Raw genomic sequence first — 26599 nt, 5'->3', positions numbered from 1 at the left:
GGAGGGAAAGGAAGGAAAAGATGAGACCAGGGAGGGGGAATGGGGAAAAAAAGTGGGAAAACACAAGCTCTCTTGAGGATGTGAGTAGATCCGTTAGCAAGCCAGGGTCAGCGTGAAGGTTCTGACTAGTCAGGAAAAAACAGCCAAAGATTGGAGTAGCGAAGGTGAGGAAACAGACTCTACTCCTAGGAAAAGAGACACTGTAGCATGTGGAAGAACAGGAGAGCCAGTGCTCTGAGACACAGAATTTTTCCATGTCTAATCTGGAGAAAAAGCCAAAGTATTTATTCTATCTAAGCATGTTTGTTTATTGAGTTTTTGAATTTCTACAGGTCACTTTTAATCAGCTATGTTCCATAATTGTCCAAAGTCTAAGAAGCATTTTTATGCCATCAAGAAAAAAAAAAAGGCATTTTGATTGGATCACCCTATAGAGCTCAGTTTGGAAGCAATCATGGTGACCAACTTAGGTGGCTAATTAGCTGTCGACCCCTGTCCCTGACGTCAGCAAGGGCAGAGCCAGAGTCTGGAATCCACATTTGCTTGTGCAAGGAGCCGTAACTGCCAAAAGGTTCTTTTGTTGAAGCGTGAAACGAAACCAGGGTGAGATAAAAGGAGCTCAGCTTTTATTTAAAAAACAGTATTGTTTTTCATTAATGAGCTCTTTTTAATCAAGCTCTCTCAATCAAGGAACTGTTTCTAAGCTAAAGTTTTAAATTTCAATTTCAGGTGAGAACCTTTCTTTGCCAAATGGAAGTTATCTAAGGAGGCTCAATATCTTTTACTTGAATGCCAAAGGGAGCTTGCCATTTTAATTGCTTTTGTCTAATTAATAAAAAAATACAAATTTTATGCCAAAGATTAAATTTCATTTTTTTTCAAAATTTCCAAAGGCTAGAAAGATTTATCTAGTGAAAAAATATTTATTACCTACCATGATCCCAGGCATTGTGCCTGACACGAGATATTAAAACAGCAAGACAACCTTTATGAAGCCTTTAGGGAAGGAGTACCATAGCAAAATATTTATGCAATGTAAGAAGTACAAAAACTTTGAGTTTGCATGGGAAGAATTAGCACTGTCTGAGCACATTCAAAACAATCATCTGGTACAAAGCCAAACAATTATTTATAATTGCATAAAAGAAACCAATGGAGGATAATGGTAATAAACAACAATCAGTAGTATACCAGGTAGATAATAGAAATTTAATAATACAAAATAAACATATAAAAATCAAATGTTTAGGATATTAGAAATAATATACATAATAAATCCAACATAGTACCCATAGTGCTGCAAGGTTAGATTTTATTTTTAAATTATTTGCCAATCAGGCTGCTTTTGTAGAGATTCAAAATTTTTCTTTTTAGTCTAAAAACATCTGTACTGTAGACATCTCTAATGAAACCATGTAATAGTTGGCATACTGTAAGTGGAGCTATGTGACTGTCATCTTAATGACCTAACTACATCTTCTTGTAATGGAAGTAAAAGAGGCAAATATTCTTCCATAGTAGTTAACCTGACATTGCCACTAAAGCACATACATACAAGGAAGTGAAAAATCAAAGGGAAATTTTATGATCTAGGCTAGGTCATTGTTAAAATTCACAGCATACTTTTTAGATATAATATTCCCAGTTCCAGTACTTAAGGAGAAACAGAAGAAATTTACCAACTTCTTAAATACTGAGAAATACAACTTTGCTATTCTTCGTAACCAAATCTCTGGGTGATTTCTAAGACTGTCCACAGCCTGTTTCCTCTGAGCTACTTCAGAGACACAATGGTTGAAAAATGACTTGAGAATATAAATTTCAAAGCTAAAAATTCCACTTCAGATGTAAAGAGAGCCCTTGACAAGAATTACTTAATGCAGAACTGCAGTTTAGAATGAAAACACTAGACAGAATAAAAGGTCATGCTTAAATACTTCAATGAAAAACCATAGGCAAGTCTTTCATGACAGAGGTAGTTCCTTCAATCTAAAGACATTTGTTGAAAGTCAAAGTACCTGATTGCATGGTAAATCTTCAAACCCATTAAGACTAGTTCTGTGTCAATCAATGCCTCTTATACTTTGTTAGGACAAAGTATATATTCTATAGGACTGAACTATGGAATTCAATAAAATAGGTAATATGCTAGAGTCTTAACTGAAAAAAACCTCTATGTTTCTCCATCTTTTTCATGTAAAAAGCATCCTAGCTTATTCTTTATATTCTCCAATGAAGCTTGTTATTCTTATAAGCCAAATTCAAATTCTTCATACAATAAATAAACATCTTGAAGATTATTCATCATTATCTGTAGAAGAAAGAAAAACAATTAATTCCTTCATTTCTAATAAAAAATCCTTTTCATATTAAAGGAAAGTGCTTTGATATAGTTTAAACAGTTATTTTTTTACTGCGAAATATAACAGTAAAGTTGGAAGCAAAAAAATCATCAGAGAAAGACAACCAATGTTACTGTAATATGCATGTATAGCCTCTCTTTTCTAGCAAAAGTATCTTTATAAAAACTATACTTCCAGGAGCTGCTGGCTCATGTCTGTAGTCCTAGTTATTCAGCAAGCTGAGATCTGAGGGCTACAGTTCAAAGCCAGCCCAGGCAGGAAAGTCTGTTAAGACTCTTATCTCCAATAAACCAGCAGAAAACTGGAAGTGACGCTGTGGTTCAAGTGGTAGAGCGTTTGCTTTGAGATGAAGAGCTGAGGAACAACGCCCAGGCACAAAGTTCAAGTACCACCACTGACAAAAAAAGAAACAAACAAAAAAACTATACTAAATGCAGTACCAAACAAGGTTTTCACTTTAAAACATAAAAAAAAAATGAGGGTATTGCTCAGAGTGGTAGAATGTTTGCCTAACAAGTATGAGACCCTGAGTTCAAACCGCAGTACTGTTTTTTTTTTGTCATTCGTGGGGCTTGAACTCTAGGCCTGGGCACTGTCCCTGCACTCTTCAGCTCAAGGCGAGTGCTCTACCGCTTGAGCCACAGCGCCACTTCTGGTTTTCTAGTGGTTTATTGGAGATAAGAGTCTCATGGACTTTCCTGCCCAGGCTGGCTTTGAACCACAATCCTCAGATCTCAGCCTCCTGAGTAGCTAGGATTACAGGCGTGAGCCACCAGCACCCGGCTCAAACCGCAGTACTGACAGAAAAATCTTCAACAAATAAGTGGAAAGATGATACATGAATGCAAGTAAGATGATAAATATAAGATATAAAATGCTGATAGTAAAATCATGTGTTGGGTATACATATACACATGATCACTGTAAAGTTCTTTCAAACTTTTCTATATGATAAAAATTTCGCAATAAATGTGGTAACAAAAAATAAAACAGTCAAAAACCATGTGCTCGTGGCTCACACCTGTAATCCTAGCTAACTCAGCATGTTGAGATCTGAGGATCACAGTTTAAAACTAGTCCAGGCTGAAAGGTCCATGAGGCTCTTATCTCCAATTAACCACACAAAAAATCCACTACCCTTCCAAACAAACATATAAAAAAGCTAGAAGTAGAGCTAGCTCAAGTGTTTAGACTTCTAACCTTGAGCAAGAAAGCTCAGGGACAGCACCCGGGGCCTGAGTTCAAGCCCTAGGACTGACACAAAACAAAAACAGAAAAAAACCCCAGCAAGTTATTTAGTACATATTTTACAGTAAGTCTATTTAAAGGCTCTCTTATTAGTTAAAATATTTATTAAAAACAATTTTTATACTCTTTAAAAATTTGTAAAAGGATTGTCGGACTTCCTTTTTTGTTTTTGTTATTATTATTATTATTGTCGGTTATGGGGCTTGAACTCTGGGCCTGGGCACTGTCCCTCAGCTCTTCAGCTCGAGGCTAGCACACATTACTGCTTGAGCCACAGTGTCACTTCTGGTTTTCTGGTGGTTAATTGGAGGTAAGAGTCTCATGGACTTTTCCTGTCTGGGCTGGCTTTGAACTGTGATCCTCAGATCTCAGCCTCCTGAGTAGCTAGGATTACAGGCGTGAGCCACCAACACCCGGCTGTTTTTATTTTTAAAGGTAGTCAGTTACTGGCTTTAGTTGCTACGCTTATTTTTCTATTAAAGAAATCACAGACTCTAAAAACAGAGCTTTGGGGTCCTTGTCTCTTTTTTTCATTTGCATGCAGAGAAAATCTGATCTTGCTGCTTGAGAGATGCACTAGCCTGATCAGCCGGCAGCACAGGGAAGGACCTCGTTTGTACATGCAGATACTTTGGAAACCACTCGGCTCTCTGAAGAGGGTGTCAGTTTTACCTTGTGGCTCCTCTGTTATAGTTCTCCACTGAAGGGGCAAAGCAAAACAAAAGCTCTCCATATACTTGTCCAGCAAAACTGAAGCCTAAGCACACTGCTACCAATTACTGTGAAAAGCTCTATTGAAACAATACTGAGGAGAACAGCCTGAAGAATCAACAACTTGAATATGAATAGAATTACTCTGATTCCCTCCATGGATTTACTTGAATGGAGTCCTTCTCTGGCCTCATGCCATTAGCTTACAATATAACTGTATTATTAGAAACAGTCACATGAGAAATCCAAATATTGTAAATATAACCAAGGATATTTTCATTTTATTATTATATTGTGTTATAAGATCAAATCCAAGACCTAAAAAAAAATCAGATTCTACCAGTTTCAGATAATGTTTAAATCTTAAGATTTTCATTTTGATGATAAAGTCATTGTTTACTACTTAGAAAAAGAAAACATCTATTTTACATTAATAATGTATAATGACATTTTCACAGTATGTACTGGGGTCTATGGGTCTTTAGCTTCTTGTGCATGTAAAAAACCCAAAATGCCATTTTCCTATAAAGGAACTTCTATGTTACTAAATTTTAAGGAACACCATAGGAGAGTTCCTTTTTAAAAAAAGTATGAGCTCTGAGTAGGTGGCTCACTACCACAATCCTATCTGCTTATGAAGCTGAGACCCGAGATTGTGGTTTAAAGCTAGCCAGGGCAGAAAACTATGAAACTCAGAGTCAATGAACCAGCAAAAAATCAGTAGAGGTGTGGCTCAAGTGATTAGAGTGCTAGCCTTGAGCATGAGGCCTGAAATTCAAGCTCTAATACCCACACTGAAAGCAAAAACAATGTACAAAGGGTCTAAAGGCATGGCTTAAGTGGTAAGAGCACCTGCTTATTGAGTTAGGTGCCCTAAGGTAACTGAGTTAAAACTTTTGGTTCTGCCAAAAGAGAGAGAGAGAGACAGAGAGAGAGATACAGAGAGAGAAAGAGAAAGAGAGAGAGAGACAGAGAGACACAGAGAGAGAGAGAGAGACAGAGAGCACAGAAACTTTTGAAGATGAATTTTGTATTCTTCATTTCTTGCTTAATATTGTATTATTTGTACTCATTTGCCCAGTGTGCTGAATTTCCCAACTACTTAAAACACACTTATTTTTAATCTTACACTTAAATATATTTTAAAATTTAACTTTAAAAGGTTTTGGTAAGAAGATGGAATACAAATAAACTTTATAAAAATTTCTATTACTAAAATTAACCATCAACATTTAAAACTCTCAATCTTAGACTGTGAATTAGGCATTTAATTCATGAATTAAGCCTTAATTTTTGGGCAAACATTCTAGAAATTCTTTTTCAGAAGTTTACATATTTCTTTTCTTTTCTTTCGTCAGGCATAGGTCTTGAACTCTGGGCCTGGGTACTGTCCCTCAGCTCTTCAGCTCAAGGTAAGTGCTCTACCACTTGAGCCACAATGCCACTTCTGGTTTTCTGGTGGTTAACTGAAGATAAGAATCACATGAACATTCCTGTCCAGGATGGCTTTGAACTGTGATCCTCTGATCTCAGCCTACTGAGTAGCTAGGATTACAGGTGTGAGCCACTGGCGCCTGGCATTACATATTTCTTTATGGGTATGAAAGTTTAATATCAGGTTCTTGAAAACCGTTCTCATTTCTAGAAATGTACAATGAGGAAGCTTAAAATACTCAAAAAAATCTAAATCAATTACAGTACATGACAGCTTATTTTATAATTGCTTAAAAGTAGTAGACATGAGCTGGGAAGGTGGCTCAGTGGTAGAGTGCTTGCCTCACATGCATGAGGCCCTGGGTTCGATTCCTCAGCACCACATAAGCAAAAAAAAGCCAGAAGTGGTGCTGTGGCTCAAGTGGTAGAATGCTAGCCTTGAGCTTAGGCCCAGAGTTCAGCTCCCACAACCGATTAAAAAAAAAAGTAGACATAACTAAAATATAAACTTTACCAAAAGGCTTATAATATATCTTATCACTTCAGATTGTCATCTTGTTCTTCTCACTGTTATTTAAATTAAAATTGTACCTTCTTCATAGGCTCCATCTCCCATGACTAGATGAAGAATCTTGGCATAAAGGTGCCTATGCTCATGTCCCAAAATATTCTGAACCATTGTTGAACAAATCTCAATATTTTCATCTTCATCTCCATGAATAGCCTATACAGAATTTCCACATGTAAATTAATATTTGAATACTAAACTTCTGGTAAATGAAGACTTCAATTATTACATATTTGTAATAAATCTAGTGACTAGCAAAGATAATCAACATTGCCCAGTATTCAAACAGAGCATGTTTGCTTACCTTTACTTTCTCATAAACCTCAAAGAACTTTTCAAAGCCCATTTCTTGCTCCAGTTGAAGTCTTAGTTCTTCTAAGTGGTTAAAGAGACTATCGTAATCACATCCACTAGTATTCTCACCATCACTGTTATCTAAAAGAAATAAGTAAACAGATAAATATTTTATGATCCAATAATAATAATTCTTATACTAACAGACTAAAATCCTCTTAAAAGTAAATCCTAACAACGAAATGGTGAGACAAAGGACAAAGGGGGACCCAATGCAACAGCGATACTCACAAGACACTAGGTTGGAAATGAACTGTACAACTTGGGGGAGGAGCTTGGAGGAGGGAAAGAGGGAGAAAAATGAGGGAGGGGTAACAAGTTAGACAAGAAAAGTATTCACTACCTGACTTATGTAACTGTAACCCCTCTGTATATCACCTTGACAATAAAATTTTAAAAAGTGAATACTGTCACTAAAAATAGATTACTTCTATTTCAGTATAATCAATTGTTACTATAATATTTGTCAGTTATATAGGTAACCAAAGCATATATCAACTGTTTTAACTAGAATGTCACTTTGGGAATCTTTGCTTTTATAGAAATCACAGGAATCTTGTTATTAAATGTTAATTTAGTAAAAACGTTACAAGCATATTCCTATGATCTTATTAACTAACTTATTAACGAACCAAAACTTACTACTACAAAAGCTGATAGTGAGAATGGTGCATAACACAACAGGGTGTGGGGAAGGCAAATGACTGAAGACGGAAATTTATCACAATAATTATTTTTAACACTAGAAAAGTAAATTAAGAAATAATGAACAAGCTGGGTGCTGGTGCTTGTAATCCTAACCACTCAGGAGGCTGAGATCTAAGGATTGTGACTGGAAGCCAGCCTGGGCAGGAAAGTCCATGAGATTCTTCTTTCTAGCAAGCAAAAAGCTGTCAGTGCAGCTATGGCTCAAATTGTAGAGTGCCAGCCTTGACTGGAGAAGCTAAATGAGGAGAGACCCTGAAAGGACTGAGAACCGTGCCCAGTCACACACCGGAGTGCCATTCTTCGTTCAGAGCGCTTTCGCTGCTGGGATTGTCTTCTTCTTCTTGCGGATCTGCCCCATTGGTGGTCTTCTCTGCATCACTGTTCTTTAAGACTGACTCTTCCTCCTCACTGTATTCCTCACCAGGCTGCTCCCTAAGTAGCTGCTCCATCGAGGCCTGGAGCTCTTGTAAATCCGTGTCCGTTTCTTCAAACACACTGAAATTTAAAAAAAAAATTAAACATTACTAAAATTTTATCTTATTTTGAAATGCTACTTCAATAAGTACATATGTATTCCCTTCAACATGGAAGTACTGATTTTAGATAAAATAAGGTATAAGCTGGGCACTGTGGCTCCTATCTGTAATCCTAGCTACTCAAGAGGCTAAGAGCTGAGGATTGTAGTTCGAAGCCAGCCCAGGCAGGAAAGTCTGGGAAACTTTTTTTTTTTGAGTATTTTTTATTGTAAAAATATTGTACAGAGGCGTTACAGTTACATGAGCAAGTAAATTAATCCATTTCCTGTCTCGCATTGTTACCCCCTCCTTTGTTTTTCCCCTACTACCCCTTTCTTCCCCATCTCACCACCCCCTGCAAAGTTGGGAGACTCATCTCCAATTAATCACCAGAAAACAGGTAGTGGAGAGCTGTGTCTCAAATTGGTAGAGTTTTATCCTTGATCACAAATCTCAAGGACAGCGCTAAAGCTCTGAGTTCAAGCCCGAGGACTGGCACGCGCACACACGTATACATGTGTGCACACACATATACACGTATACATGTGTACACACACACACACACACACACACACACACACGGTCTAAATAAGCTTATTTAGGTTTTAGCCATGGAAATAAGGATGCAAATCATTGATAAATGTAACACAACACAAATTTTGCAATTCATAAGGTAGAAGATGATTTAGTTGAAATGTTCCTGATTTGCCAAATAGAATCATATAGCTGTATGCATTATTTATTTATTTTAATTTTTTTATTATTACTAGTTTTTTTCAGTCATGGGGCTTGATCTCAGGGTCTGGGTGCTTCCCTGAGCTCATTTGCTCAGGGCTAGTCCTCTACCACTTTGAGCCATGGTTCCAATTCCATTTTTTTTTGGTGGTTAATTGGAGACAAGTCTCCCAAGGGCTTTTCTGCCTGGGCTGGCTTTAAACCTCAGTCCTCAGATTTCAACCGCCTGAATAGCTAGGATTATAGGCATGAACCACCAGCGCCCAACTATAGTACTATTTAGGCTTAAATTCTTAAAACTATTGTGTGTGTGTGTGTGTGTGTGTGTGTGTGTGTGTGTGTGTGTGTGTTGTGTGGTGCTAGGAATTGTGTGTGTGTGTGTGTGTGTGTATTGTGTGGTGCTAGGAATTGAGCCCAGGCAGGGCTCTGCACATGTTATACCATACTCTACCACTGAGGGATGCTAATAATGCTTTTCACTTGCTTCATAAACTCATTACTTAATATTCAAGTATTTTTATGTAATTCTGAAATTCCATCAAAACCTTTGTGTGGATGTACAGTATATGAAGGTAAATAAAATGGTTACTGGAAATTTTATCTTTAGGTACATATTCTTGAAGAATATTTCAAAAATATGTAAGTAGTCTTTCCTATGTAATTAGGAAACTACCATAATCTTCACTGGACAATCTTGATATAAATTCCATTTCCATTGGACTATAAATGCTGAAATGAAATAATTTTTATTTAAATTTGATCAATATCAAACTCATATTAGACCTGGAAACTATGGATCAAAGTATTTAAATGACTTGTTTAAGGTAATACCATCAAAATGGTAAAAACAGGATTAAACCTGGGTCTTTGACACTTCTACAATACAAAAGAAATACAGGCTTGTACAAATTACTTCTTTCTTCTAAAGTGGCATACATTTAGAGGATAGGGTTAAATGAAATTTTAGTCATGGAGACATCTGAGAGGACAAATCAAGAATTTCATCTACTAATAAAGCGATGGCACAAGGACTGATAATGGGCATTTCTGGAAGTTTAAACTCAAATATTTAAACTAAAACATACACAGTATTATGTAAGACCCTGAGTGTAATTTACATTTACAGAAAAAGAAAACAATCTTTTATTTGGAGATAACTGTATTTTGTACTTATGTACACAAACTCCTACAATTTGACTTTGTGGCAACTATCAGAAAAGCCAAGCGCCTAATCAGAATGAGGGAGTCTAATTTTGGGATCAACCCACCGGAAGCATTTAACTTAATATTCAATTACAGGCTTCACTCACCATGCACACCTGCTATGAATCATTACCATGATGACTCAACACTGCCCTGTGGACAGCATCTGCTGGTACCTAGTCTAGAAAGACTGATGCCCAAGGCACATGGAAGTCAAAGAGCATTGCTGCTAAGTCTGCCATTGTAGGAAAAGTATGAGAAGACTACATCATTTTATGAAATGAACACTCAAAACAAAAAGCCTCTTTAAGATCATTTTCCCCCTTCCCTCCTCTTCCCTCTCCTTTCTTCCCTTCTCTTCCTTCCTTCATACCAGCAGTAGAGTTTGAACTCAGAGCCTCATGATCTCACTTAGCTTTTTCTGCTCAAGGCTGGGCTCTAACACTTGAGCCATAGCTCCATATCTGGCTTTTTGCTAGCTAATTGGTAATAATAATGTTGTATATTGACCAGTGGAGTTATTAAAAGCCAAAGTGAAAGTAGCCAGGCACTGGTGACTTATGCCAGTAATCCTAACTACTTAGGAGGCTGAGATCTGAGGATCACAGTTCAAAGCCAGCCTGGGCAGGAAAAGTCCGTGAGACTCTTATTTCCAATAAACCACTCTGAAAACTGGAAGTGGTGCTGTGACTCAAGTGGTAGAGAGCTAGCCTTGAGCTGAAGAGCTCTGAGAGACAGCACCCAGGCCCAGAGTTCAGGGCCCATGACTACCACCAACAAAAAAAAGTGAAAGTACGAATGATCACGATCAAGTAGAAGATCAAAGATAACAAGATAATTTTTCCTCCAAATTATGAGATCAAAATTTGTGAGATAAAAATTCACAGAACAGGGACTGGGAATGTGGCTTAGTGGCCCTTGCCTAGCATGCATGAAGCCCTATGTTCGATTCCTCAATACCACATAAACAGAAAAACACTGGAAGTGGCACTATGGCTCAAGTGATAGAGTACTAGCCTGGAGCAAAGGAAGCTCAGGGCCTTGAGTTCAAGCCCCAGACTGGCCAAAAAAAAAAAATTATCAGAACATTCAGGGGCTAGGGTGTGGCACAGTGGTAGTGTGCCCACTAAGCAAATGTAAGACTGAGTTAAAACCCCACATTGCCCAAAAGACAAAACACCATGACAGCAAACAAACAAGTAAAAGAAAACTAGTGGGAAGCTTGAGAAACAAGCAGAAAATTAAATGTGTCCAACAGTGACCCTGGCTCATGCACTATAGCTTAAGAAATTATTAAACTGATTAAATGAAGTTAATCAGATAAATATATAAGTTCCAGGTTTTTCTATTTAAAGGAAGAGGTAAAAAAGAAACAAGTTAGAAAATAATCATGAAATAAATCATACAAATTCCACTGTATTTTTGCAACTACTCATTTCCAGGGTATTCTACTTTTGTTTTATTCAAAAGTTTGTAACAGCCCAGGAGCTAGAGATTAAAGAGAGTCTTATCTTAGAGGCCATTCTTCACCACAACTTTCAGAAATGTTGTTCATTTAATTTACCACTGAATTCTGAATTCCTCAGTACTCATGTAGAAAGGAGTCTTGTGAAAGCAATCAAACTGCATATGAGACAGGGACAGACAGACACACGCATGTACACGTGTTCTGCATATAGTACATCCCTCTCTCCCACTTTATACAAATGAACAAAATTCTGCCTCCTTATGGTCATGGCCCCAAAATCAAACATGGCAGATGACAGATGTGGATTTTCTGGTTATTTTCCTGGTGAAGTGAAGGTTCTATCTAATTCACAATTCCTGATTACAATCCTAGTGTCATGTGGTATTCCAGTATTAAATGGTCATTAGCTTACTAAAATTCATTCGGAACCAATACTACTAGGCATTTCTTACAAGCAAACCAGTGTGTCTGGTATTCAATGGTAATAAGCCAGTGAATAAAAGTCAAGACTTTTTAAACTATTTAGAGGTAGATTTACACACCAAAATTTGCATGAGTATAGCTAAGTTGTAAGAAGTCCTTAGAAGTAGTGAAAAGTTAGTTACAGATCATTTTTTTTTATAACTGTCTAGATAAATCACCCTTTCTGGACCTTTTAGAATATATCATTTCACAGAGGTTAACAGTATTTGTTAATGACAGGATGCTTACATGTCTTCGGAATCAGAAGGCTCTTCTTTAATGTGCTCATCTTCAATTTCATCTACTTCAAGATTGTCCTGATGGACATCTCCTACAGTGGGAACATCCATCAGAGTTCTGAACAGCTTTGATAGATCTGGAAGTGAACATGTCCTCAACATCTAAGAAAAAATGTTGACAGGTTACCTATTAGGAGCAAGAGAATTAAACATGAAAATGTGGGAGAAGATAAGAGCTGATAATCATTATTAGGTGACATGTCCAAAATTAGGACATAATTCCCTTAATCTCTTTTCAACATTTTTTTTCCACTGAGGAAACTATGTTTGTGAGCTATGACTGGGTTTAAACACATTGAAGGTGACTCGACTTAAAAGGCAGAGAGAGCTATGTATTTATGTATACAGGTGATTTGGGATTAGAAATCTGTCAATGCTAAAATCTGCCCATTCTTTCCTTCTCACTCACCTCTAGTAATCCTAGGCGGTCCTCTATTCCTGTGAATACTACCCTTCCCATACAATCTAGCTGATATACTGTGGTAAATGCTTTCGGCTTGTGAAGCACAGTCATACGTGATGTGGAATCCTTTTTATCACTGAATCACTCATAGGAGCTGCTGCTGGCTCACCTGGGTTGAACAAGAGGCCTGAAATCACTGTGAAGAGAAGCCTAACATTGCTTTCTGTGGCCTGAGACTGTGAGTAGAACCTTCCCACCCCAATCAAATACTGGAAGGACAAGCATTTGGATATCAAACCGCAGGCTAATATGTTGGGAAAAGAACCAACAGCCAGGCACCAGTGGTTCATGCATGTAATACCATCTACTCAGGAGGCTGAGATCTGAAGAATGTGGATCAAAGCCAGCTGGGGCAGTAAAGTCCCTGAGACTTTTATCTCCAATTAACCATCAGAAAACCAGCAATGGCCCTGCCCAGAGTTCAAGCCCCTGACAGGAAAAAAAAAAAAAAACCAACCCCAAAAACCAAAGAAACAAAGAACCAAAAACCAACCAACAAACCACAGTCAAGGTGTTGACAATTTAAATTTGTGTTGGATAATACCAGGGATAATGCGGATTAATTTCTATTTGCCAACCTTTCAATGTTGTAAGTTCGTTAAATCTCTATGTAAATTCAATCCCCATGTTACTGGATTACAAATGAGAACCACCAGTCCCACTGTATTGTTTGAGAAGGGGATCCTGCTAATGTTTTGGCTGGGCTGGTCTCATCACCTTTACCTCCTCAGTAGTTGTGCCCAACAAGAATACTCTTTAAAGTCACTGAAGGAATGAAGTTGAAAAGCTGATAATTGCTCTACTAGTGTCTTTTGCATATATGAAAGTAGCATGTCCTGACTTAGTAATTTTCCAGCCAGGTGACCATGATGATCACATCTAACACTCACTGAACACAAACTTAATGGTAAGTATGATCTGCTTCATTTGTATTATCTCATTGCATTCTTTCATTAATTCTATGGAAAAGAGACAGACAATACCCTTATACCTTAGTATGAAACATTAAGGTGCTTAAAAGTTATGACTTAAAATCTTTAATTAGAATATGAACTCAGCAGTCTACTTCCTTACTCTATAAATTATGTACATATTTAATACTCAATTCTTTCATTAATTATTCAACAAGTATTTATTGACAACCTACTCCTCTCTAGGCAGGGGCTATACATACACATATTTGTAGTTCTAAGTTCTTAACCTGAAGTAGATCATATTCTAGTAGAGAAGGGCAGACAATAAACAAAAGAATAAAGAAAATAAACCATCTCCTTTGAAACAGCCATGAAATGAATAAATAAGGAAATTAGTGGGGATGGAAATAGAGCTGAGACTTCGCTGAGAAAGATATATTTGAAAGGTGATAGTTGAAGGGCAAGAGTGAGTCAGAATTGAAAAGAACAAAGAGAAGCTTATTCCAGGCCATGGTAGCAGTGCTGCAAAGGGCTAATGCAGGAAAGGAGAAAAAAGGAGAAGGGAATGAGAGAAGCTTTGAAATGAGACTGAGGTGATCCATGCCAGAGCAAGCCATTTAGATTTTGCTAAAGAAGCTGAATGTAATTCTAAGAGCAGTGGAAAACCTCTAACATGTTAAGCCAGTCAGTGATTAGATAGAATGTATAATATTTGGACAATGAATTTCACACCAGCAAGGGCTGAGGGAGTTACAGAACTGAAAAGCTTAGAGTATGGAATAGACAAGTGATCTTCCAGAAAGAAATACTGAAATAGCATTATTTGAATTTAAATGATGTTTACAATCTCAGATTACTTGGGAAGCAAAGGTAAATAGAGAAGCTCAGGACAGAGCTCTGAAACACCATGGACACTTAGCTACTAAGGATTCCCTGGTTGGCCATGATGGAGTAACAGGCTCACCTTCTACCCAAATTGGAAAACTGGACAAAATACACAAAACTGAGTTGAGACACTGAACAAAAGGCAGCCAGGACTGATCCCTGAGTAAACCCTGTCACTCAACCCTCTGTCCAGAAGAAAACATCTGAATTCTGTGTTGGCCTTTGATACATTAATATCAGGGATAAAGATTTCAGAGAGACAGCAGCAGAAAGGAGATCATTTCCTTTCATTTTTAAAAAAAAGAAGCTGCAGAAAACTGCAAGTAAGTTTGTTGAGTTGCTTATTTGTATTAGGCCATGTGTTCTAACTCAGAAAGAATAAAGACTATAATAAAAACAACAATATTTCTGAGTCTCTACCTTTCTGAGACACTACTCCTATTTCTTGCAAGGAAGAGTAGGAAATGTTTCTCTTTCCATTTTTCTCTCTCCTTTTCTCTCTCTCTGTCTCTCTCTCCATTTTTCCCTTATCTATTCTTGCTAAACTTAAAAAGAGCAAGTGAGCTGGGAGCCAGTGGCTCACGCCTGTAATCTTAGCCACTCAGGAGGCTGAGATCTGAGGATGGCGGCTCAAAGCCAGCCTGGGGAAGAATGTCCATGAGACTCTTATCTCCAATAAACCACTAGAAAACTAGAAGTGGTGCTGTGGCTCAAGTGGTAGAGTACTAGCCTTGAGCTGAAGAGCTGAGGGACAGCACCCAGGCCCAGAGTTCAAGCCTCATGACCAAACAAAAAAACAAAAAAAAGCAAGTGAGAAAAGGTTAGCTGTCTGAAAAACCTTTACAAGATGAATATGAATGCCAATTAATCTTTCTAACAACAAATTAGACAATATGGTACTTCTACCTATTTAAGATTCATTGCTTAAACTTGGTTCCATATAAAAAAGGAAGTCAGGTTGGGCAGTAAGAAAGAGAGATGTTATCAGAAGTATGATGTTATCAGAGGTCTCGTCTCCTCAAATTAAAAGTAGAGCCTATAAAAATAATGTGACCTAATGAAATAGTCTTTGTTTTTGTTTTTTTATAATAATGAAACAGTCTTTAACCCAGTTTGCTCTCAATATCAATTTCTCTTTGGTATCACAGAATAAAGAACTGAGACTGTATTTTGATATATATACTTATGTGCTTTTGTATATCTATGTTTTTAAGAGATTAAAACTCAATGTTATGTTTTTTCAAAGAAGAGTAATCACAAGAAATGCTATCAAATGGGTAATATTTTCCATTTAAGTACGGTACTTGCCTTTGGATTGTTTGCATCAAATAGACCAGTTGAAAGTCCAATCAGCAAAGAATTCTTGTTTTTACTTTTTGGCGGTGAATCAGAATGAGATCGAGGTGGAATGGATTCTTCTGTTAAACACTGAACTGATTGAATCTGGGAGAGTAAATTCAAGTGCTCAGAATGAATCACTTTATGGAACAATGGCTCCGGCTGCACTGATTTGTCTACATCACCTTTACAGGGCTGACAATCGTCTATTCCAGGTTCTGTGGTTAGTACAAAAGAAAGTTCATATGGTAAGTCTATATAGTGCTTGAAAACGCTAAGCGATATTTACAAGTCATGGTATCTAATATAAGTTCAATCAAAAAACCCTTACACTTATCAGGAACACAAAATCAAAATATGTGTGTAAATATACTACTGTAAAAATAATCTTTAAGAGTACATTGTTTTATTTTCAGAAGTATTTAATTTAATGTAAACTTCCATTATATTAGAATTTGAAAATGGACAAATCCAAGGCAATGTGAAAAAATCTCACTGTCCTGACATTCATTTTTTCCAGCTAACATCCGTACTATAGAGTCGAAAAACTTATTTCTTATGTACTAATTGTACTATTAAAAGAGGACTATTTAGTGTCTTTACAACATTAGGTAAGTAATTCTCACTCTAAACACTCAATAAAATAAATGATAAAAAATTTTAGTATCTTAATCCAATCATAGACATGTATTTCATTTTGAAAGGATTATGATGACTGACAAATAATGTTCTATCTATATGTTGCCCAAATAAAATAAATAGATGTTAACAAACCTTCCAAAAAGAAATCAGACTTATTCAGTGATGCTTACCCATATGTACTTCACTAAATTGGTCCACATTCTGTGGGATTCCATCTTGAGAAATTTCATTTTGCTCACTGGCAGCCCTATCCTCCAATCTGCATATAGATATGTCAGTAAAAAAACATTCCAACGTAAGGAAAGACAGACATGTTCACTAGTATCATCTAAGTATTTTTCTCACTTTTATATACTTTATAAGCACACTGCATTTTTTTACTTTGACCAAAAAGAAACTCTCACCAATCATTAATTATAAATCACATCTTTCACATGTTCTTTTCTCAGAGTTTAAATTTTACAAACCCTTGGAAGAAAAACTGAGTTACAAATGAACTTTGTACAAATGCAACAGACTCAGCAATTCCTGTTTTGTTTCTTTCTTATAAATACAAGTAAATACCACCTAATGTAAAATGTTCCTCATTACAGCATCATCTGTAATGTTGCTAAGTGTCCATCAAGTAGACTTACTGGGTTGAGGTGTATCTATACAATGCAATACAAATAAAAAAAGGATAGCCTTTGTGAATTAATAAGCTAAATGTGTCCCAGAAAATAAGAAAGGTGGAAAACATTATGTGTATTATACTAACAATTATATTTTAAAACAGATGAAAATGATAACATTTCTCTAATTATTTTGAAGGAGGAGGGAATGGAAACCAGTTGGAAAGAGGAGGCAGGAAAAATATCTTATTCTAATCTTCATATTATTTATATAGTAGTGGATTTCTGAACCAAGTGAATATCTATTAAGGAATGAAATTATATCATAGTTGCCATATTAGGATCTTAAGCTAAAATGTTAGTTTATGATAGTATTATTTTTAAAAAGAATTACAAAGGGAAATTGATTTTCAAATCAGGAATAAAGGTACAGCATACTCAGGTTCATTTGGTTCTTTGTCCTCATTAAGCCACACATTGGTAACAGTACATGGCAAGCTCCCATCATTTATTTTCTCACAGGACTCTTGGAGAACTTCTGTTTCCAAATCTTCAGATTCTGCAGAGCAAAAACAGAACAGAAAACAGGTCAAAGCAAAGTATGTTAAGAAAAAAAACAACAACTGAGTAAACTTTCTATCAATGATCATTACTCAGTTTAGACTCATATACTGATAATAGAGAAAGCAAACGTTTTACATATTGGCTTTCATCTTTTTATGTGTTATTATTCTCCAATCATTTTGAAATGACAGAGTAATCCTTTTACATTTTCACTGTAATAAAAATACTCAAAGGAAATACTGTAAATTATATTTTTTATTATATGACATTTTCTCTTTATTAAAATTTTATTTCTGTTAAGTTGATTTAAAGTATAAAGATGGATTAAAAAATAAAGATATCTGTTGTAACAAATATGGAATAGGATATTACTGACTAGTAAAGGAAAATTTATCTTTAAAATCCATATTCCAGTAACTTAAAAAGAAAAAATTAGAAATATTACTGGACTTTCTCAATGTTATTGATCACATAAATACAGTGTGGTAAATCTATGATCTTAAATAATTAATAGCTGGAGAATTATGTCTTTCTGGTAGTGTCTTATATTTTAGCTAACTGATGGTAAGTACTGATGATATCTTTCTTCATTAATGACAATTTGTGTGAGTGTGTGTGTTTGTGTTTGTACCAGGCTTACATGCAGGGCTCAGCTTTCTTGCTCATGGATAGTGCCCAATCACTGGAGGCATACATCTAGCCTGACATTTTGCTGGTTAGTTGAAGATCTGCTTTGCCTGGACTGGCTTCCAACCTCACTTCTCCAGGTGTCAACTTCTGAATAGCTAGGAGTACACTGTATACCTGTGAGTACAGGTGCTCAGCAATATTTTCTAAGAAACAGTCTACATAATCTTATTTAAATCAACACTGTCCTTCCTTTTCCTAAGATCCAGACACGCTTCCTCCTATGTCTATAAAGATCCACATTCTCTGATCTGTTCTAAAAGGTATTTGATATTGTAAAGATTCTTACAGTTATTGTCTTTTAGTTATATTTTTGGTCACTGAAATGATAAATGCTTAAGAGTGAAATCCTTTATTTTATTTTTAAATAAATATTTTAAATAACTATTCTCCAATATGTTAAGCCATGTATCAACACTTCTTCTGCCAGAGGCTAAAATACTTACTAGATGGGTCTTCACAGAAAGTCTGTCACCCCTGCAGGAGGCTACAGAGCCCAACTCTATGAGTTGTCTCTTTCCTTTCCTTTCCTTCTCTTCTCTCTCTGCCTTTCCCCCTTTTCCTTTTTCTCTTCCTCCTCTTTACTTTCCCTTTTCTTATTTTCTATTCTTTCTTATTTCTCTTCCTCCTTGTTTTCTTTTTTTTTTTTTGGGTCCGGTCATGGGGCCTGAACTCTGGGCCTGGGCGCTGTCCCTCAGCTCTTCAGCTCAAGGCTAGTGCTCTACCACTTGAGCCACAGCGCCACTTCTGGCTTTTTTCTTTTTTCTTATGTGGTGCTGAGGAATCGAACCCAGGGCCTTGAGCATGCAAGGCAAATGCTCTACCACTGAGCCACCTTCCCAGCCCCCCTTGTTTTCTTTTTGGAAGGTATAATACAGTATTTTAATTCAGGCTGCAGAGTATCATAGACTGAGTAGCTTAAGCAGAAATGTATTTTTCACAGTCCTCATATTAACTCAAGACAGAGAAAAACTTGCCTTAAAGGAAACAAAAATAAGAGTGGCTTTTGTTAAATAAAGTGAATGTCAGTAACATTGACATATGAAATTAACAAAGTTATGTACAATTTCCTCTGGGAAAAGCACCACCAGCTTGGATGGAAAGGGACAGATATGGTTCAAAAGAGAAGAGCCCTTGAGTGCAAAATGAGTGAGGCTCCTCTGGCCTTTGCCAGAGCTCTTATGGATCAATGACAGTTATATTCCTGGCATCTTCTGCTTGTGAAAAGTACTCTCCAGGTCTGTTTTGTTGTATATTTTGGTGTGGAAAGCAAGTAACTCATTTTGTTCACTCATAGATTTAGATTAGATTTTTTTTTGAGGGGCTTTAACTTTGAGCCTTTTGCTTGCTAGTCAAATTCAAGTAGCCCTAGTCTACCTTTTGAACCATTCATGTCTCTAATTCTTATTGCTTTTATTGTTGATCAGGTCTTCCGCTTTTGGATAGACTGGTCTTGGACTGTGATCTTCTTACCTTTGCCTCCTGAATAGCTGGGGTTACAGGTGTGTTCTATACCACCTGGTTCCTGATGTTCAGATGAAGAATTCTCAAAGAACAAGAAAACTGATTTGGATAAGATCATCTTAAGACTAGTAGCTAATGAGGGAGAAATAATGTCTTCTCTGTGGGTAGGCTATGACGGATTAAAGATAGCTGAGAATTATTTAACACTTTTCCCTTTGAGAGGTAGGCCTTGTATAACTTCCTTTGGATCCAGCTGAGTTAACACAATAGAAGTCAGATTACTCTACTAGAAAGAATACTTAAGAGTGTCACTGAGACTTTACAAAGAGGAGAGAGGCCCGTTTTAACTTAGCTTCCTCGATGAACCTTCTACTTGATCATAGTTAAGCATAGTTAAGTGATGTACTGGGGTTTGAACTCAGAGCCTTGCACTTGTTAGGAAGGTTTTCTATCAATTGAGCCATGTCCTCAGTGCTTTTTGCTCATTATTTTTCAGATAGGATCTTATATTATTTTGCCTAGGCTAAGCTGGACTGTGATTTTCATATTTACAAATTTGGCTGATAATAGGTATGAACTACCAATCCAGCTTTTTGTGCTGAGATTGGGGTCTTACTAATCTTTTGCTCAAGCTAGCTGTGATCCTCCTGGTTTCTTTTTTTTTTTTTGGGGTCCGGTCGTGGGGCCTGAGCTCTGGGCTTGGGCACTGTCTCTCAGCTCTTCAGCTCAAGGTAGTGCTCTACCACTTGAGCCACAGCGCCACTTCCGGCTTTTTTCTTTTTGCTTACGTGGTGCTGAGGAATCGAACCCAGGGCCTCAGGCATGCAAGGCAAGCGCTCTACCACTGAGCCACCTTCCCAGCCCTCCTGGTTTCTATCTCCCAATCAAGCAATCTCTGAGATCATGGCACATTAGTTGGGAAAAAAGCATATCAACCAACCCTTGGCTGATAAAAATAATAAAATATAGCCCAATAAGGTGGTATACTCCTATAATTCCAGCTATTTGGGAGGCAAACAGGAAGATTACATGTTTGGGGCTTGGGAAAGTCAGGAACATCCTATGTGAAAGGACACACGGACACACACACACACGAAAATAACAAAAAAGTATTGGATATGTGGCTCAAGTGGGAAAACTCTTGCCTACAACGCATAAGGCACTTGGTTCAATCCCCAGTACTAGTATAAAAAAAAAAATAAGCCAGGTATTAATTGGGCTTGGTGATGGGGATCTATAATACTGTTACTTGGGAAGAGGCAAGAGGATTGCAAATTCCAGGCCTGCATGAGCTACATAACGCGATCCGTCTTAAAACAGCCCTCCCTCAAAGGGGAAGAGTAAAGTTAGTAAAACTATAATAGTAGTAATAATAGTATAATATTGAACTTAATTTGAGATGAGTTATTTAAAAATATACACAAATTCTGATAATTTCTTTATAAAGGTATATTTATAAAAAAGAAACTTAAGTGCTATTAAATCAAATTTAGGTTGTTTTGTTCCATTAAAACATACCTGCCACATTTCCCTCTGGCCTTAATGATGTATGGGGAGATACCTCACCAATGTTTGGACTTTCTGTCTCAACAGAACAATCACCAAGAGCTGATGGGGTTATATCTTGTGAAATATAATGTATTTCTTCTTCTTCTCCTCCAGTGATTAAAGGTTCGAGGTTTTCCTCTTCAGGAGAAATCTCTGAAAACACAAAAAATGAAAAATCATGTTAGTTTTCAAATTGACTTTTACAATTGTTATATGTTGTGCATGTGCGTGCGCATGTGCGCACATGCACGTGGATACATACACATACACACACACACACACACACACACATGTGCACTGCTTCTGGTACTTGAACTCAGGACCTGTGTGCTATATCTGAACTTTTATGCTCAAGGCTAGTGCTCCTTTTATTGTTTTTGTGATGTCTGATTCTTAATCCTCAACTGGTTATCTGCTTACCCCGTGAGATTTATTCACCTGAATTTTCATGGTTGTGTTTAACCCCTTCTCATCTGTAAAGAAAATTATTATTTCTCCTTCAAACATGTGTTTTGGGTTTAGGGAAAGTCAGGAAACCCTATGTGAAAGGTTAAAAAAAGACAAACTAACAAACAAGTGCTGTGGCTCAAGTGAGAGAACACTTGCCTAGAACGCATGAAGCACTTGGTTCAATCCCCAGTACTAGGAAAAAAAAGGCATGGTGGTGGGTGTCTACAATCGCATCACTTGGGAAGTTAAGACAAGAGGATTGCGAATGCCAGGGCTGCGTGAATTGGGTACTCTGTCTACTGGTTTCAGGGTCTTTGAGACCCTGCCTGGCAGTTAAACATCCTATGGGAAGGAGGAGGCTTGTGGTAATCATATGAGCTATGGTACTGGGCTCAGAGCTCAGTTCTAACAGGATGTGGCTACTCACTACTGTACCCATTACTGTCCCAGCTCCCTCCCACTTATTTAAACTACTCAGTGGGTCCACATCAGACCTCCCTTTCCATATCCTTTTTGTGGTCATCAACCACCCACACTGTGACAAGGTGTACCCAGAGTCTCTGAGCCATAATTATTCCTTGTTTTCAGGTAGCCACAATAGTTTAATCTCAAACAATAGGCATCTCTCTCAAGATACAGAACTGTGGGCTGGGAAGGTGACTCAGTGGTAGAGTGCTTCCCTTGCATGCCTGAGGCCCTGGGTTCGATTCCTCAGCACGTAAGCAAAAGGAAAAAGCCAGAAGTGGCACTTTGGCTCAAGTGGTAGAGTGCTAGCCTTGAGCTGAAGAGCTGAGGGACAGCGCCCAGGCCCAGAGGTCAGGCCTCACGACCGGACCCAAAAAAAAAAAAAAAAAGATACAGAACTGTGAGATATGGGGTATGAGAAAATGCCTTATTCTGCACTGCAGAATAAGGAACGGTCATGTCACACCAAATCCCTGAACCAGGGTTAAGGCTTGGAAAAAATGTGGGCGTCCTCTGTGGCTAGGTCTGTCAGTCTTGGACAGGGGTGGTGGCTTACCTGGTTACCTGGTAGTTGGGGCTCTGGCCTCCCTGTCTCTGCAGGGATCCAGGATTGCACCTGCAAACTTTTAACTATCACCTTTCTGTTTCTCCATGCTTTACAGGTATCCTGTCACCCCTTTCATCATTACTGATGCTTTTCCTAGCTCTCTCTTCAGAATATAGTGATTCCCAATGTTTTTACACCCTGTCTTCAGAATACAGTCTCTCCTTTTATTAGGCTGACTCTTCATATTCATTGCGTCAAATGGAGGAAGTGCTCAGACTATCACTGAAGATCTGGTGCAACTTCCTCATCATTATTTTTTAAAAGTTTGGAGCCTGCAAGCATTTTTGTCCTGAATAAAGCCAGAGGCATTTTAAAAATGAGCTCTGACTAAAGCGTAATATTAGGTTACTAGTATTTTTGCTTTTGGTTAGTGTTTCGCATACAACTTCAAAATTTAGGATATGAGTGTGCAAATGATATACATATTTATAGATTGTGCTTTTGCCCTTTTTACAAACAAATGAGTGCATTACTTCTTTAGTCAAATTATGTTTCTTTGTTATTAGATAAGCGACTGGTTTGTGGTTAGGAAATTCACTCTTAATGAGGAAACAGAAACCCACTTTTGCTCTTTCATTAGAGAACCTGTCAATACCTTTACCTCCTATGTTATTTTTCTACTAGCTTCAGGAGGTGGAGAGACAGCAGGATCTGGAATTTGAAGCTCTACTCTAAGCTTTAAGAAGAGACAAAGAAAAAGAGCAACAGAAGGAGAGAGTAAAAAGTTAAATACATATATATTCTCCATTACTTTCCTAAGTAAGAAAACTATGCTCCATGTTTTTTTTTCCTTCCTTCCTTCCTTGCTTCCTTCCTTCCTTCTTTTTTTGTCAGTCATGAAAATTGAACTCTGGGACTGGGCACTCTTCTTGAACTTTTTTTGCTCAAGATTAGTGCTCTACCACTTTGAACCACAGCCCCAATTCCTGTTCCATGTTTTTATCATGTGCTCAAACTCTTTAGTGTAAAAGGCCTGTCCGACACTTGGCCACTTTTCCTTATGTATGCATAGTTAATATAGCAATAACCATAAGACTCAGAGATAAAGAATGTTTTTCTTTCTTTCTTTTCTTTTCTTTCTTTTTTTTTTTTTGGTGCTGGTCCTGGGGCTTGAACTCAGGATTTAGAAGCTGTCTCTGAGTTTCTTTTGCTCAAGGCTAGCACTCTACCACTTGAGCCACAATTCCACTTCCAGCTTTTTTAGTAGGTTATTGGAAATAAGAGTCTCACAAACGACGACAACAACAACAAAAAGAGTCTCAGGGACTGCCTGGGCTGGCTTTGAAACACAGTCCTCAAATCTCAGTCTCCTGAGTAGCTAGGATTACAGGCATGAGACACGGCATATCTTTTTCCTCTTGCCTTATAACAACTATCCATCTCCTATTCCAGAATAATGTTTATATTTGCCTACTGGAGATTTCTTTTACTCAATTTAATTCCTGAATTTACTTCAGAAGATACAATACCAGCTAGGTGTAGTGGTATACATCTGTAATCCTATTTATTCAGGAGGTAGAGACAGCAGGATTATGAATTTGAGGCTGCCCAGGGAAGTTAGTGAGATTCTATCTTAAAACAAAATGTAAACAGGCTTGGGCATGGCTTAAAAGGTAAAGTGTGTATCTAGTACTTAAGAGTTCCCATGTCAATCCCCAGTATCAGAGAAACAAAACACCAAACACAAAACACACAGGCAGATACAAATACACCTGTAATAAACACTGTTCTGACTTTTCCAAATCCCTAATAGGTATCCCCCTTTCTCTTATTTTTAGATTCATCTAGGTCATATCAAGATCAAAATTCAATGCTACCATTTAGGTCAACTCCCCAGAAAACAGAAGTATTCTCTATCTTATAAGAAATTATAAAAACAATCAAATAATTCACTTTTTAAATAATATTCTATTATAAACAATTAGTTTTTGCTTACCAGTTTTAATGGTTGTGTTTTCCAATAGTTCTGTCTGAAGCTGGAGTTCAGCTTCTCCAAGTATCTTTAGAACTGAATCTGCAGGGCTCTTCCCCCAGACTTTTCTTGGAGATCCAATAGGATCTAACTTAATAACCTCTCCCACTGTACGTTCTAAAAGAAAAAATACAAAGAAATAATTTTCAATGATAGAACATAATAGTACATTGTTCAGCAAGATTTTTGTCTTTTGTCCAAGTGAATGCTTCATGAGAAAAAATTTATTAAAAAGAAAACAGATTCGAGCTACTCAGGAGGCTGAGATCTGAGTAACATAGTTCAAAGCCAGCCTGGACAGAAAAGTGTGTGAGACTCTGATCTCCAATAAACCACTAGAAAACTGGAAGTGGCACTGTGGCTCAAGAGGTAGAGCACTCGCCTTGAGCTGAAGAGCGCAGGGACAGCGCCCAGGCCCAGAGTTCAACACGACCAACAGAAAAAAACAAAAACCAAAAACAGATTCTAAGATAAATATGAGTTTAAAAAGCCAAAAAAATACATCTAAGGAAGTGTGTATTGTTCTAGCTTACACATGATAAGTACACAAATTTCCTTTTAACAATGATGATAATAATAATAATTCTAAGTAAACTATTTTAATAAAACTTAGCAAAGCTAAGAATTGCCTATTGAGGTTTTAAGTTTCTAGAACATTGGGTAGTAAAACTTGAAGCATATAGGTACCAAGCAGCAATACATAGGATTTAATAGAGTATTTGAGTAATATAGACTTATCAGTGGTAATCTATACAATTTGATAGTTTTTTTCTTTTAACCATCTGAAAGAGGCTTTATTAGGATATAAGTAGCTACATGGACTGACTCCAAGTTAATAGTTTCATATATTAGTTCCATGAGAGCCAAGTGCATATACAGATAAGCAGGGGATATTTAGTTTTGTATAACTAATATGATTAAAACCAAATTTAAAAGGGATGGTTAAAAAGAGTAAAAAACCCAGAAAGAAATCCAAGAGACAGTCTTTTGATATTAGACAAACATTCCAAAGCAACACAATGGAAAATCTCTTCAACAGACAAAACTGGAATGACTCAATGTCCACAAGAAAAAAATAAAGTTCAATCTCTTCAATGTAGGCAGGAAAAACTTATGTGGTGCTGAAGAGACAGAACTGGGAGTCTGGGAAGCCAACGTGACTGGCATATAAGATAGATTACTGAAGATCAGAAACTCTCTCTTTCTCTCTCTCTCAAGAAAACTGGGATTTTACAATCTTTTTGTGCCACTTCAGGTCTTATTTGAGCAAAGCATACCATTATATCTAGCATAAAGCCATAACAAAAACAACAAAACCCTCTGGGATCTGGAGAAAAGATCACACAGTAATAATAGTTGGAATATTTTGTGTTGGAATAATAGTTGGAATATAGTTCTTAGTTCCATCAGAATACAAATACTCAAAATTCACAGGGCACTGGGTGGACTATTCTGAAAGGCTGTTGACTGAGTAAAGAGAAAAGATTAGCTACAGACTAAACACTGCTCTGAATCACTTAACAAAGCTTAAAATTCAACTGAAAAGGGTCAAGATATTCACAAGTGACTAAATTATGTCCTAGAACAAAAGTCTAGTTTATTTATAGGAATATAAAAATTCAATAAACTCACAAGGTCACAGTGTTTAGCCCTTAAACAAACATTATCCAAGCATGCACAGAGAAGCATAAGAATACAGCCTATAATAAATGGAGAAAGTCAACCAATCAAAACTAGCCTCCAAATAGAGAGATGATGAGATTAGTGGACAAAGAGATTTATAATTGTCATTAAAATGGAATTCTAAGCCAGGTGTCAGAGGTTCACACTTGCAATCTTAGCTACTCAGCAGGCCGATATCCAGAGGATGGTGATTTGGAGTCAGCCCACACAGAAAGTCTGATGGGGGGGGGGGGGTGAG

The 26599-nt window shown here is 37.2% G+C and overlaps 1 protein-coding gene across 8 annotated transcripts in view; it reads right to left on the bottom strand.

Moving 5' to 3' along the window:
* Positions 1 to 619: 619 nt before the first annotated feature.
* The window catches only part of Nek1 (NIMA related kinase 1), a 97979-nt gene continuing 71999 nt past the window's right edge, over positions 620 to 26599 (bottom strand). For 4 of the 8 annotated variants that reach the window (XM_042700510.1, XM_042700528.1, XM_042700537.1 and 1 more), the window contains 10 exons: positions 24643 to 24795; positions 21155 to 21337; positions 17360 to 17480; positions 16481 to 16569; positions 15639 to 15886; positions 12019 to 12170; positions 7673 to 7881; positions 6629 to 6759; positions 6348 to 6480; positions 620 to 2311 (listed from right to left, as the gene is read on the bottom strand). In XM_042700510.1, coding sequence (XP_042556444.1) covers positions 2298 to 2311; positions 6348 to 6480; positions 6629 to 6759; positions 7673 to 7881; positions 12019 to 12170; positions 15639 to 15886; positions 16481 to 16569; positions 17360 to 17480; positions 21155 to 21337; positions 24643 to 24795 — 1433 coding nt within the window. In that variant the 3' untranslated portion in view covers positions 620 to 2297. The remainder of the gene's footprint in view (positions 2312 to 6347; positions 6481 to 6628; positions 6760 to 7672; positions 7882 to 12018; positions 12171 to 15638; positions 15887 to 16480; positions 16570 to 17359; positions 17481 to 21154; positions 21338 to 24642; positions 24796 to 26599) is intronic. The other 4 variants (XM_042700543.1, XM_042700551.1, XM_042700561.1 and 1 more) reach the window with 1 other exon arrangement.

The sequence above is a fragment of the Dipodomys spectabilis genome, unplaced genomic scaffold (genome assembly GCF_019054845.1).
Source record: "Dipodomys spectabilis isolate Male_0828 unplaced genomic scaffold, ASM1905484v1 ptg000009l, whole genome shotgun sequence".
NCBI classification, from domain to species: Eukaryota; Metazoa; Chordata; class Mammalia; order Rodentia; family Heteromyidae; genus Dipodomys; species Dipodomys spectabilis.
The sequence above is the reverse complement of the archived record's forward strand: the minus strand, read 5'-3'. Positions and strand labels throughout refer to the sequence as shown.